Source organism: Taeniopygia guttata, chromosome 9, assembly GCF_048771995.1.
Source record: "Taeniopygia guttata chromosome 9, bTaeGut7.mat, whole genome shotgun sequence".
Lineage (NCBI taxonomy): Eukaryota > Metazoa > Chordata > Aves > Passeriformes > Estrildidae > Taeniopygia > Taeniopygia guttata.
Genome location: NC_133034.1, coordinates 15123180 through 15135304, shown reverse-complemented (window position 1 = coordinate 15135304; position 12125 = coordinate 15123180). Strand labels below are relative to the sequence as shown.

The window sequence follows — 12125 nt, the reverse complement described above, 5'->3', positions numbered from 1 at the left end:
TCCTGACTTGCTGACGAGCTGCCACACTGGCTCAGGAAGGCATGGCTACAGCGAGCAGGCAGCAGATGGAGCCTGCTGCTCTGGCCTTTCCTTACACTGGCGTTTCCTGCAAGCTGAAATCACCTGAGCTCAACACCACCTTGGGGCACTCAGTGAAACTCTTGGAACACACCACCCTTTCAGCCTTTTAAAGAAAGAGAGAGACTATTCTTGTCCACAGGTTATAATTTTTTCCTGGATTTGGTGCCAATGTGAGGGCATGTGGAAGTGTGTTCCCACATACCTTTTTCACTCATACAAAAGCAACAAAACAAAAAAGAACAAATGGGAAATGGGTTCTGAATCACCACCAAAGAAATAACAAACAACTAATGGTAACAGGAAACTGTATTTTGCATGCCATTAGACTTCACTGATATAATCAAGCAAGCTGGCCTTATTCTCTAGGTGGTGGCTTTGGCCTGCAACAGGATGAATAGGTCTCCTGTTAATGAAGTGCATGCAAGGTACTGCTGTGGTAAGCCTGTGCTCCTTGCCAGAGCCCAAGGCAGTGAGCTTAGGATGGTAATTACACCTTTGGCACAGGTAACGTTTGGAAGAATATGTAATATGCAAACTGCAGTTAAATCACATGGCTCAACAGAGCTGGAGAGGCAGTCAAAATCATTCCACATATTCACAGTGGTTACCAGATCCTGCTCTCCTTTAGATTGTTGGAAACCTTAAAGTTGATATTGGGATTTATTTTGAATTTACATTTTTGGGAATCAGGTCCTTTGCTTTTGCAAATAAATGTGGGTAATGTGACTTGAGATGAATATATGTAGGAATCACTAATGGACTGTGATCTTTTCCTTTTGGACAGGGCCAGATATAATTCTGCAGCAGACAAGGCCAGCTATCACCTGCATTTACCAGCCAGATGAACCAAAAATCTCTGCTCAGAACATCTCCTTGGGGTGAGCAGATAGAGACCATTGGGTCAGGTCCAATCCAATGAGGACAATATCCCATAAATATCTCTAAAGAAGACCCAGCTCTCATTCCTGATCCTGGCCAAAAGGAAGGGTCTATTTCTCAGGCACATTAAAACCCTAGGTATTTAATGGGAGCTTTTCTTCTATTGTGAACTCCACATGAACCATTAAGGTAACAGGAGCCAGCATCAAGGGAAATGTGCTGCACTTCGGGTCACTGCAGGGGCTGCGAAAGCAAACACTGAGAAATGCACGCTTCTGTGCAACAGAAAATCTTTATTGGAATGGTATCCAAAGGATCCAGAGCTGACTGCCTGCCCTCCCCTGTGCACACTGTGGGGCACGGCGAGGAGCAGCTCTGGCTCAGCAATCCAGCCCTGAGCCCCCCACATCACACCCAGCCTGCCTTCCTGTCCCAGCAGCGGCCACCAGGGCAGCACAGACCTGCTCAGGAGGCGACAGGAAACACAGACACCTCTGAGAGCATCGTCTGCAGGTGTGGGCAGGGCCCCAAGCCTGGGGAAGCTGAGTTAGTGCTCAGTGCCTCAGGGGACCTGGTGAGAATGGGGAGAGTGTACAGTGGCAGCAGCCTGAATGGCACACACAGGACAGCACAGAAAGTTGGGAAGGATCTTCTGAGTAGAAGATGGTGGTAGGTTAAACCTGGAAGAAAGGAACAGCAGAGAGTGGCAGTGGGCTGCCAGCTCCTGTCACGGCCCCTGTTAGACTTGGCTGTGGTGCACTCATGGAGGGTGGCTTCCAGATTAGCAGCACGATGAGGGAACAGAACAAACTCTTAACATGTTAATACCCAGCAAGGCAGTTTGGGGAAGGGCTCATCTTCATCCTCCAGTCCTGACAAGCCTTCAGATGCAGTATTTCCAAAAGCAGGCTGTGAAGGGATACAAAAGAAAGATGTCAGCATACAAGGGACTTATTCCAGCTTCCCGCTCTAGCCCTGGAGAAGGTTTCAAAAGACCCATGTCTTGAGAGAGCTGGAGCATGCAGACAGAATTCTGCTTTCAGGACATATCTCAATAACCAGCTTTGAGTTTATATAACACTTTTAGAAGGTGTTTCTTTTCACTGCTCATAGTGTAAACATGGGGTCTAAAAGTTGTCTCCAAGTTGCTTGATTTAAAAAGTTTCCTTATCTTCTACTTCAGCAATATCAGGAACTAGCTTTTTCTTTCCTGCCTACTGGTCAGCAGTTTTACTGTTTCAGAGGTTTGTGTAGGGGTTTGCACCTGTGGCTGACTGGAAGAGCAGGATACTGACTTGGAGAGATTAGATCTGGTTCTTACTTCTTTTAAACCCAGCCACTACCACTCTGGTATCAATCATCTTACAAAAAACATGTATTTCTGTAGAATCTTCTAAGAAGACTAAATTAGGGAAGAATGTATATTTTGGTTTTGGAAAAAGTAACTGCTTCACAACCAGCATGAATCCCATGTGAGTTTCCTGTTATCAATTATGAGAAGAGATTTATACCTGGTTTTTGAAAGTAGGACCTTGGATGAAAACTCCTACTGAATCAGCAGTGCTCTCATGCTGAGACACGAGCTCCTCCCAGACTGGAAGGACTTTAGATGAAGACAAAGATTCCCTGCTTTCATATCTGTCAGAATCTGATTTAAACCTGGCAACGGGAAGTAGCTTTATCTACATTAAACCTTCCAGACTGGTAGGAGCATGAATTGCATTAGCCAAATTAATGACAGGCTCCAGGGGTGCTTACAAATTGCATATTGCCTAGGGATCACCTAAGCATCTAAGCAAGCCTTGCACAAAGGGATTTTCTTGCACAAAGGGATTTTCTCTTGGCTCTCTGGCAGCTGTCAGCTTCCACGTGCACAGAGCTAAGGGCAGAACCAGCTCTTCTGGTTTTAGGCCAGATCTGTCATCAGTGACTTCTGGTTCGCAGCTGCTACAGCTTTGTGGAGGAATCCATTGAAAGGCAGCATGAGCAGCATCGTCCATGTGCTGGTCAGGGGCAGCTTCACAGGAGCACTCGTGCAAAATGTTCCTGAGCCACTGGATACAGACTGGAAAACAAAGCTAGGAGACCAACTGAGGGGCATACCAGATCTTAGTTCCCTGCATTCTTGGTTGATTTCCACATCCTTTTTAGCTGTTTTTTAGCAGCAGACAAGTGCTCTTTTTTCTCTGTGGGGAGCCTCTGACCTTGGCAGAGGGGAATGCCTGCAGTCCACATGCCTCATTATGCCTCCAGCAGTTGCTTTGAGGTCAGAGCAAAGGAGGGGTGCACTGTGGGGAGTGTTCATACAGAACTCCCCCCCTCCAGGGCAGGCACTCATGGCTCATATACCCCACACTTCTCTGTGAAAAGCAGGATGTGACACTGCCTACCTCCATGAGGCCCTGGGTGTGCAGACCTGGTGTATCTCCCTCCACAGCAGACAGGGTTGGGGGACACAATCCTCCTCAGCAGCTGCTGAACCAGCCAGCCATAAGAGAGGGCCAGGACTGCTTGAAAAACTGCCAACCAGCTGCTTTTCAGCATATTTAGGGCATGTTTACTGCGACTGTCTTTGCTGCACAAAGGAAGCCCTGGAAATGCGGGTGGACGGGATGGCTGAGAGGCTCAAACTCAAAACCTACCGCGCTTTTTGGGCTGGGATGCTGAGAGACTTTCCAAGGCATAGGCCACCTCTGACCCATCCTCAGCTGAGAGCTGATCCTTCAACTTCTCCAGCTGTTGAAACAGAAACACAGGAGTAAACAAGGGCCCCATCACGAGGAGCTCCACAGAGTGCTAGGACATGCAGGGCAGAGGAGCGACATGTAGATTGGCTGGCAGCCTCACTGGAAGGATAGAGTGTTCCCTGGAGCAGAACCATTCCCAGAGGATCTGCCTTTGGAGCACTCATACCTCCTCATGCCCTCCTTCTTTAAGCTGCTTGTTTGGTGGCAGTGGTGTGGGCACTCCATGCTCTTTCCCTCCACCCTGGGTGTAAGTCCCTGTGGAAGGGAGGCTGTGTAGAAGGATATTGCAGCACTAAGAATCAGGATAGTGCTGGGACAAGAAGTCTCCAGGCATCCAGAAACTGCAGCAGAGGACATTGCTTCTCCACTGCCCTGGGCTGTCCCTCCTCTCTCTCCCTCACAGTTCTTGCTACCTTCCCTTGGTTGTAATGTGGGCAGTCTGCTGCATTTCTTCATCTTTAGCTACTCTCTTCTTGTGGACTGGGAACATCAACAGCCACCGTCCTGACTTTTGCTCTGGCAGAGCTGTTCTCAAAAAGTCAGAGCTCATGTCCCTCAGCACTGGAGTGAGAGGCTACTGGAGGACCTGGCAGCCTCCTGTCTGGCATGATAGACTGGGATTTTTCAGTCTGAAATTAAAGCGCCATGTGGTACTTAGCAGGACCTCCAGCACCCATGCAAACAGCTGGAACAGCTGGACCTGGCCTGAGAAGGGGAAAAAAGCACTTTCACTGCTTGTAGGGCTTGGGGCACAATGGGAGCCACACTAAAGTTGCTGCAGACCTTTCCCTGTTCCTGGGCAGTGGGTGTGGGATGGGGACTCTATTTGTATGTGTGTGCTCTGATCGGCTCAGCAGGGCTCTGACCTTGAGTAGGGCTACTCTTACAAGGAGAGTCCAGAAAAAATTCTGGTTTAGGCAGGCAGTGACTTTCCCTCCAACCTGTTACCTGATGCAGCCAGCTCATACAAGGCAACATGATCTCCTTTTCTCCTATGGAGATTTCCTTTGGTGATTAATTCTTTCCTGGCTTGGCCTTCACTGGCCTTTCACTGGTGTCAGAGGCAGGAACTGCTCAACTTTTATTGCACCAGCCTATAGCCCTCTTCTCTTTTTACCTTTTCCAGCTTGTGCAGCTGTTTAGGCAGGTTCTGCTTTCCCCTTTTCTCAATCCATGCTTACATTATAGCAGCAGCGGAAGGGTGGCAGGATGCAAAGTTGGAAGGATAGAGTTTAAAGACAGCTTACACAATTGTTTAACTACCCATGCAAGAACATGCATCTATGTGTCTGTGCATTTGCTTCTCTCACCTCTTCAAGCTCTTCAAATTTCTTTGCCAGCTCCCAGTCTGCAAGAGGGAAAAGAGTATCTGCATTGCTTCTTGAAGCTCAAATTAAAAAACATTTCTTCATTTGCCCCTCCAGAGGTCAACAAGCAAAAATCTAGTTATCAAGCAAAAATCATTTAACTTCAAATGAATGTCAGCAGAAACAGAGAGAGAAAAGCAGGTTTTCTCTGCTGAATCCTATGGGACCTTATCCTAATTCTCCATTATGAGGGAGGCTTCTTTACTGTTCACCAGGCCATAGGGGAATTGGCCCAATAAAGTCACTTACTTTGTGATACCAATTCAGGTGAAACTCTGCTGCTTTTTAATTTTTATCCTGCTAACTGCAAATCTCTAATGCTGGCTTTTTTTGTCACTGGCTTTTACATGAAATCCCACTGCTTCCTTTAAGACTTGTTTATCCTCACATCACCCATGCAGGCAGAAGTCAGAAGACACAAATTTAACCTAGCATAATTTACTGATTTATAAGTCAGCAAAGACCCAGGCTGGCAGAGTGGAGCAACAGGAAATGTCACATAGCAGTAAGTGCACAGATTCCACACTTCTAAAGCTTAGGGAAGCATGAGGGCATCTGGGGCCCAGCCCCACAGATCAGACTTGGAGCTCTCAAGGCTAGCCAGTATTGTACTGCTGGCAAAAAACTATGCAGGTGGATGAATGAACTGTCCATGCAGAAAGAGGGGGGAGAGTTAGGTGCCTAAGAACAGGATTTGAAATATCCACCTGAACTGAGAAGAGCATGGAATAGCAATAGGGAAAGCTGCAGGGGTGGCGAATGTCAGTCTCACTTCTCTTGAGGACTGAGGTACCTTATTCCAGACCCAAAGTGATGTCAAAACCAGTTATTTTTTAGTAAGACAGATGAGTTCAGTCAAAGCTGAGTGACTGGCTACAGTAGTTCTTCTGGGAGGGGACTGCAAAGTGATCAGCTGGTTTTAAGTGCTAGTTTGGGAAAAAAATGCAGTAAAATAAGCAGAAGAGCCAGGAAAGAGCTAAAGAATGTTTTTGCTGGGCCCACAAGCAAACCAAAAAACAGCCCTGAGCTGCCTCTTTTCTCTGTTCCTAGTGTGGCAGCAGGCATTGGTCTGGATCATCAGGGGGATTTAAGACATAATTCCCCTTGATTTCAGATTTCAGATAAGACTCCAGCACACAGACACATTGCCAGACTTGGGCTATATATTTTTTTTTTTTTGGAACGTTTGAAACTGAGCAGGAGAGTGCCAAGAAAGAGCTGACTGCCTTCTTGGTTCCTTCTTCAAGAAAGGAACAGTTTTGTTGAAAAATCCTGAATATTTTCTGATATTCATTCAACAGTAAAAGCAGCAGTTCCTAAGCAAATCCATTACATCAGGATTCAATTTGAGAGATGAGATGGGGATGGGGATGGGGATGGAATCAGAAGGTGTGGGCTCTGTTCCTGGCAGTATCAGCAATGACCTCAGGCAGACTCCTCCTAAGTATATCTTTATATACCCATAAGGTAGACAGACAGACCCAGGCATATCTATAAGTCAAAAGTGTCACTTAAGAATTGTTATTATTAACATTTTTGCCTCTTTCAGAGTTTCAAGTGCCTGTTTTGGCTTGATTTTTTGCAAACTGTAAGTTTGACCAATGACTGCTATGAATACAAAATAAGCAGCAGTTGAAATTTGGAACAGATTATCTCAGACAGGGAGAAGGAAGTTAATTTATGGATGAAGCTTTGAGAAACTGCCTGCTGTAAATCCTCTGTCTGTGCTCTGCTTGGAGATTCATTATATTCAATTGTCTGGCATAAAATGCAGCCTTTCCTCTAGGACTAATAAGTGCAATAATCCATAAATTTATCATAAAAATGTTATTTCTTGAATGCATCCCCTTTGCAAGAAGAATGCCTTTGTTAGTACAAGGCTTGATTTATTTATGTTTATTTACTTGTCCCAAGCTTGTTTAACCACTGCCTTGCTGCATTAACAAGGGTCTGGGGAAGAGCACTGAGTGAGTTTGATAAATGGATTTTCATAACAATGTTTTTGCAGAGCCCCCTCTCAGCTGTTTTCACAGGGAAGGGCAGCTCCCTGCTCTGAGACCACCACATCCAGCCCAAAGCCTCCCCTGGCTGCAGTGGCCGTGGGAATAGCTGACCTCTGTAATCCATTTGGTGCTTGTGATCGCTGTGCCTCATGTCAGGGAAAGCACAAGCTTCTCTTCAGCAGGTCTGAGTTTAGCCACAGATGGGTGGCTTTTAAATTTGGTGTCTGTTCACAGAGCTCCGACAGGAAGAGCCTCTCCCAGGCCCATCTTTGGTGGCTGCGTGGGAAAAGCCAGTTGTCTCAACCTCCTCCAGCAGGAGCAGGGGCTTAGGCCAAGGAGCTCCCCCTGCCCTTGTCCCAAACTACACCTAACCCCAGTAAATCTCACTGGAAAATCTTGGTGAAATCCCCCTGCCCAAATGAAAACAAGGTGCTGCTGCCTCTCAAAGGCACACGGGGCTGTGTGGGGTGTGGCTCCCAAAGCTGGTCCATGCTCCAGGCAATGCACACAACATCTAAGGGACAGTAGGGCCACAGGGGCTCAACAGAAAATTTTCTTGTTTTTACTTATGTACACACACATGTTCCCAGCAAAGTCTTGAGTGTCTGAGGATCTAGGGCGCATGGGTTTTGGCAGCTTTACTTTGCATTGCAAAAGCAGGTCCTGGAGCCCCATGACGGAGAGCATCTGACATTAATCACATGTAGGCATCTTACTGGGTGCTGCTTCCACTTTCTGAGCAGTTGGTATTTCTGAAGAACCAGAGTGGCAGGTTCCTTGCATTCATGCAAACACAGATTCAAGAAGCAGAGATCTCCCCTCCCCTTCACTTACCAATACTTTCTGGCCTCCGCCACGCAAATTTCTTATTAAGAAGCAGAGTCAGCAATGTGTTCTCATGATTTGTGTCTTCTCTCTCTGGAAGCACTCGGTTCTCTGCAGCACATAAAACACATCTTTCTCAATCTCATCAAATTAAGAATCAATTAATCAATTGATGCAGTTAATCACTTAATCAAATTAAGAAGGATGAGAAGTGGAAAGAAAATGTCTCCTGTCAGCACTCATCAGGGTGGAAGGAGCTCGGTGGGAAAGGAAGGTGTGTGAGCACAGGATAAAATGTCCAGGCAGCGAGGGCTGCGCAGTGGAAGGGTGTGGGATGGGAAGCCCTCCCTGCCAGCCCTGGGCTGCTGGCCAGCTGCACTGCAGCCTCATCAGCACGACTGGCTGCAGAGCTGGAGCCAGCCCCTTGATTTACACAGGCCCGAGCTCTTCTGCGAGGCGGGTGGAGTGGGCACCTCTGCAAAGCCAGGCAGGCGCCCACAACATCCTCTCTTCTCAACACTGCAGGAGCTCCCCCGCTCACTCCATGCACCTTCCCAGGGCTGGCAGAGGTGGGAAGTCCCTCCTCACTGGGCTGAGGTGTGGGTACCAGCACGGAAAAGCCCTGCAGCCCCACAGCCCCTTCTTGAACTCGCTCGGCCTTGGGGCTGCTCTGATTGCCAGTGGTACTGAAGGATTCTTCCTGAACCTGAGTTCAAGTGTGGAGGAACTTAAAGCAAGATCACGCAGAATTTTTCCAGGAAAAACCTCCCCAAGCTGCTGTCCTAAAGCAATTTGAGGCTCTCTAAGAGGCCCCTTTAGGGCACTTTCTCAGTGGTTTTACTTTAGTGGTTGTGGCTATGCCCTCAAATTAATGGTTGTGAAGGTCAAGGGTTCAGCAGAAACCAACACACCCAGGGGATGGGACTGCTCAGTTCTCTGGAGGCTCTGAGACTCTCCCAACTCTGATCAACAGATTTCCAGAGTCATCTGAGACTAGAATGTTGTCCTAATTTTTGAGAATGACAGAATAGGAGCCAGAGTTTATAGGGACACTGAGCATTCAAAAAAATCTTTGGTCTGAACAGCCCTACCCCACACCCAGACCCTACAAAGCCCTAGAAGATGCCTACAGAATTCCATGGAAAATACTAAGAAATTATATAGAAAGGCTTTTTTTTTCTCTTCTTCCAGGACCTTTAGGACTTCTCAGTGCAGTTTCATATGGTTATCAGCCCCTCTGAGGGGATGAATGCAATTATTCTTGGTACCCATGAAACAAAACATTGTACTAGACAAGACTGAAGGATGCTCAAGAGCATGTGGGAATCAGCTCCATTAGCTAACATTACATAAATCTGCAGAAGCTGAGGGATGCTGGCCAAAGGGATGCTCCAAGTATTTGGCCAGACTCAACCCTGCCTCACACTGCGGCTGAAGCCGCTGGTCCCGATTGTGATCTCTGGAAATAAACCCAGAGCCAGCAGACCAACCTGCAGTTAGTGTGGAGTGCCATAAACCTCACTCCTAAGTATGAAGGACAGTTATAATTTTAAAATAGCTAGTTAAGTTTTTTGGAGGATTTGCTACAGGGAAAAAAATCCCAACCCTATAAACACTCCAGTAAAAGCTAAACAGAAGCAGGATTTAGATAGAGTGGCCTGGGGAATGTTTTGGTTGTAATTACAAAAATAAATAGGTGATATTAGAGGAAAAATCATTTGAAAAGCAATGTTATTTTCAAGCCTATACTTAGCAGCTCTTTCTTTTTTTCCACTGCCAAGACTCTTTAAAAAAGAGCACTAATGATTGACATTTCCCTGCAATATAAACTCAAGTTAAAATTAATTTAAATTATGGGAGAAGTACATATAAAAAGAAGTTCAGTGAAGAAAAAAAAGTTCAGCATCGCCATACTACTGACATTTATGAGCTGTCAAATCTTTTATGGTAAATACTGGAATTGCTACTCTCTGATATTCTAATTTTTATTTTTTTTTCATTTTCTTATGGGAGAGAAAGAGCTACCCTTACCAGATTTCACCAGATCTGATATTTTCACTGATTAGCAGAAGATGTCATACAGCCAGCTGCAGAGCAGAACAACAGCTTTGGCTCATGATAGTATGAACAAGCCTCTCGCTAGCACCCATGTTAACAGACAGTATAGCTCGAGGTTCATTTTGTTTTCTTTCCCAGAGAAGAGAGTGTTGCATTGGCCATGGCAAGCAGCAAAGCAAAAAAGATAACCACCTACCTGTGTCATGTAGCCTGTATTCCAGCTTACCTTGGAGTAAAAAAGGGTCTCCATGTGTTGACGGGACACACAGAGCCATGGTCAGGATGGTCAGCACTCCTAGCCACAGCTGGGCAGACCACATCTTCTCCACGTTCCCAGAGCCCAAAAGCATCCTTCCTTCAGGCACCGTGGAGGACTTCAATGCAACCAGCGCCAGATGAGCTCACTTTTAAGAGGCAGTGGATGTGCCGTGATTGCAAATGGCCTTTGGAGGAGGGGAGAAAAATATCTCTTGAGATATAATTCAACCTGTCAATATGATTCACTCCGCTGGGAGTGGACAGAACAGCCCAGTAACATATGTCAGATGGAACCTGTTCAATATATCTCATATCAGACTGATCTAATGAATTCTGATGTTCCCACAGGCCTGCGCTGTTCACGCACGTTGATATACATTCCATACATACACACATTAAAAATACTTTTTCAGGGCTGTTGCTTTAACAGAGTTCAGGCATGAGGACTCCCACGTTAGCAAGGAAGATTTGTACAAGCTGCCATATTTTACCAATTTGGACAGAATCAGGTTAATGGGGTTTTGTAATTTATCATCTCACTTCCTAGAGCCTATATTAATTAATGTGAGATATAATGAGTGCTGAAGTGGTGGGAAACAGAGGGGGAGAGCTCTTTTCATTTAACTGATTAGAGAATGTTGAGTGTGTCTTGCTCACTGTGACTTATGGCTTTGTCAACGGGAAAGGCATCACACCCTATTTTGGGATCATGTCTGAGTGGGGGAGTGCAGATTTGGCAGTACGTATGGAATACGTCAAGGATGGGCAAGAGTCTTTAGTTTTTTTCTTGGGGAAAAAAAAGAAGTGGAAGGTCAGATGCTGGTTCTGGCTACACAGCCTTGTTTTACAATTTTAGAGCAAAGTACTAATACACACTGCATATATTCCATGCCTTCTCAGGCCATGACTACATTTTGGGTTGACTTCCATTTCTTGCCTATCCATCATTGTTGATCAGGGACCTGTTACTACTTTTCCACAACAACCTTACCAAGAAAAATATTGTAGTAGTAACAGTGCTAGGCTTTGTTCTTCACTTCTCTTCCTGCAGAACTGAATCATCTGTACTTGTCGTGGTTTAAGCCCAGCCAGGAGCTAAGCACCACAGAGCTGCCAGCTCACTCCCCCCGTGGTGGGATGGGGGAGAGGATCAGGGCAAGCTCTGATTTGTACATACACTCCTAGTGACTCACTGTGTGTGCTGTTTTGACACCACATCATGCCAGATTACCCAAGATAGCTTCATCTGATGGTACCTGCTCTTCATCTCAACTAAAAGACAGTATCATTTCCATGTTTGGGCTTTTGGCTTTAAGTCCCCAGCTCCCCCTACAACTCGTTCTGTGCCTTGGATAGGTATTGAATGATAAGCATTTTAATAACTCTTGTAATATTTTATTATTTGATATAATATTAACAAAAATGGAGGGGGAGAGGCTCAGATTTTTTTTTTTTTTTTTTTTTTTGGTGGGATATGCCTATAAAAATAAATGTGATTAATGAAGAGTTCTCTACTGAGAAAACATTCAAAAATTTTCCCTGGAGATACAATATGTACAAATTAACCAAACTCATAGTTTCCCTCAGACTTGTGAACTAGTGAGCAGCTATCTGAAGTGCTCACCTTCTTCACAAAGTTCTGTTTGGACTGAGGGACATATATGTCCTACTGGAACACTTTTCCAGACACCTCTATCTCCCTAAGGTGCCAGTTGCAAACTGGTGGGAGGTGAGCAGCTCTCATGAAGCAGAGGCCATAACTCGATGAACACCACCTTTGCACAGGAGCCCAGTCTCCTGGAAAATAACAGTTCTGACTCAAAACTATACCCCTAAGGGAAGGTCAAGTCTGTTTTAATTTAGTGCTGAAGGGCTAAATCTCAATCTGTCTTGAGATCTGCTGTGAA

The 12125-nt window shown here is 45.8% G+C and overlaps 1 protein-coding gene across 2 annotated transcripts; it reads right to left on the bottom strand.

Moving 5' to 3' along the window:
- Positions 1-1233: 1233 nt before the first annotated feature.
- On the bottom strand, positions 1234-10496 carry UTS2B (urotensin 2B). Of its 2 annotated transcripts, XR_012057388.1 has the most exons (6): positions 10187-10496; positions 7912-8013; positions 5018-5055; positions 3603-3696; positions 1789-1869; positions 1234-1640 (listed from the first exon to the last, which is right to left on the bottom strand). XR_012057388.1 is itself a non-coding variant. In XM_004176761.6 (5 exons), the coding sequence occupies exons 1-5, from the start codon at positions 10308-10310 to the stop codon at positions 1844-1846; spliced, it is 384 nt and encodes a 127-aa protein (XP_004176809.2). In that variant the 5' UTR covers positions 10311-10492; the 3' UTR covers positions 1234-1843. The 2 variants fall into 2 exon arrangements, 1 of the variants encoding a protein (XP_004176809.2); XM_004176761.6 differs by having other exon boundaries at positions 1234-1869; positions 10187-10492.
- Positions 10497-12125: the final 1629 nt, after the last annotated feature.

Excerpts from the sequence above, each read along its gene's own strand:
- UTS2B (XM_004176761.6), bottom strand. The coding sequence starts at position 10,310 with ATGCTTTTGGGCTCTGGGAACGTGGAGAAGATGTGGTCTGCCCAGCTG. Across the intron at positions 8,014-10,186 it reads AGACCCTTTTTTACTCCAAG|AGAACCGAGTGCTTCCAGAG; the intron begins GTAAGCTGGAAT and ends TATGTGCTGCAG. Across the intron at positions 1,870-3,602 it reads ATCCCAGCCCAAAAAGCGCG|CCTGCTTTTGGAAATACTGC; the intron begins GTAGGTTTTGAG and ends ATCCCTTCACAG.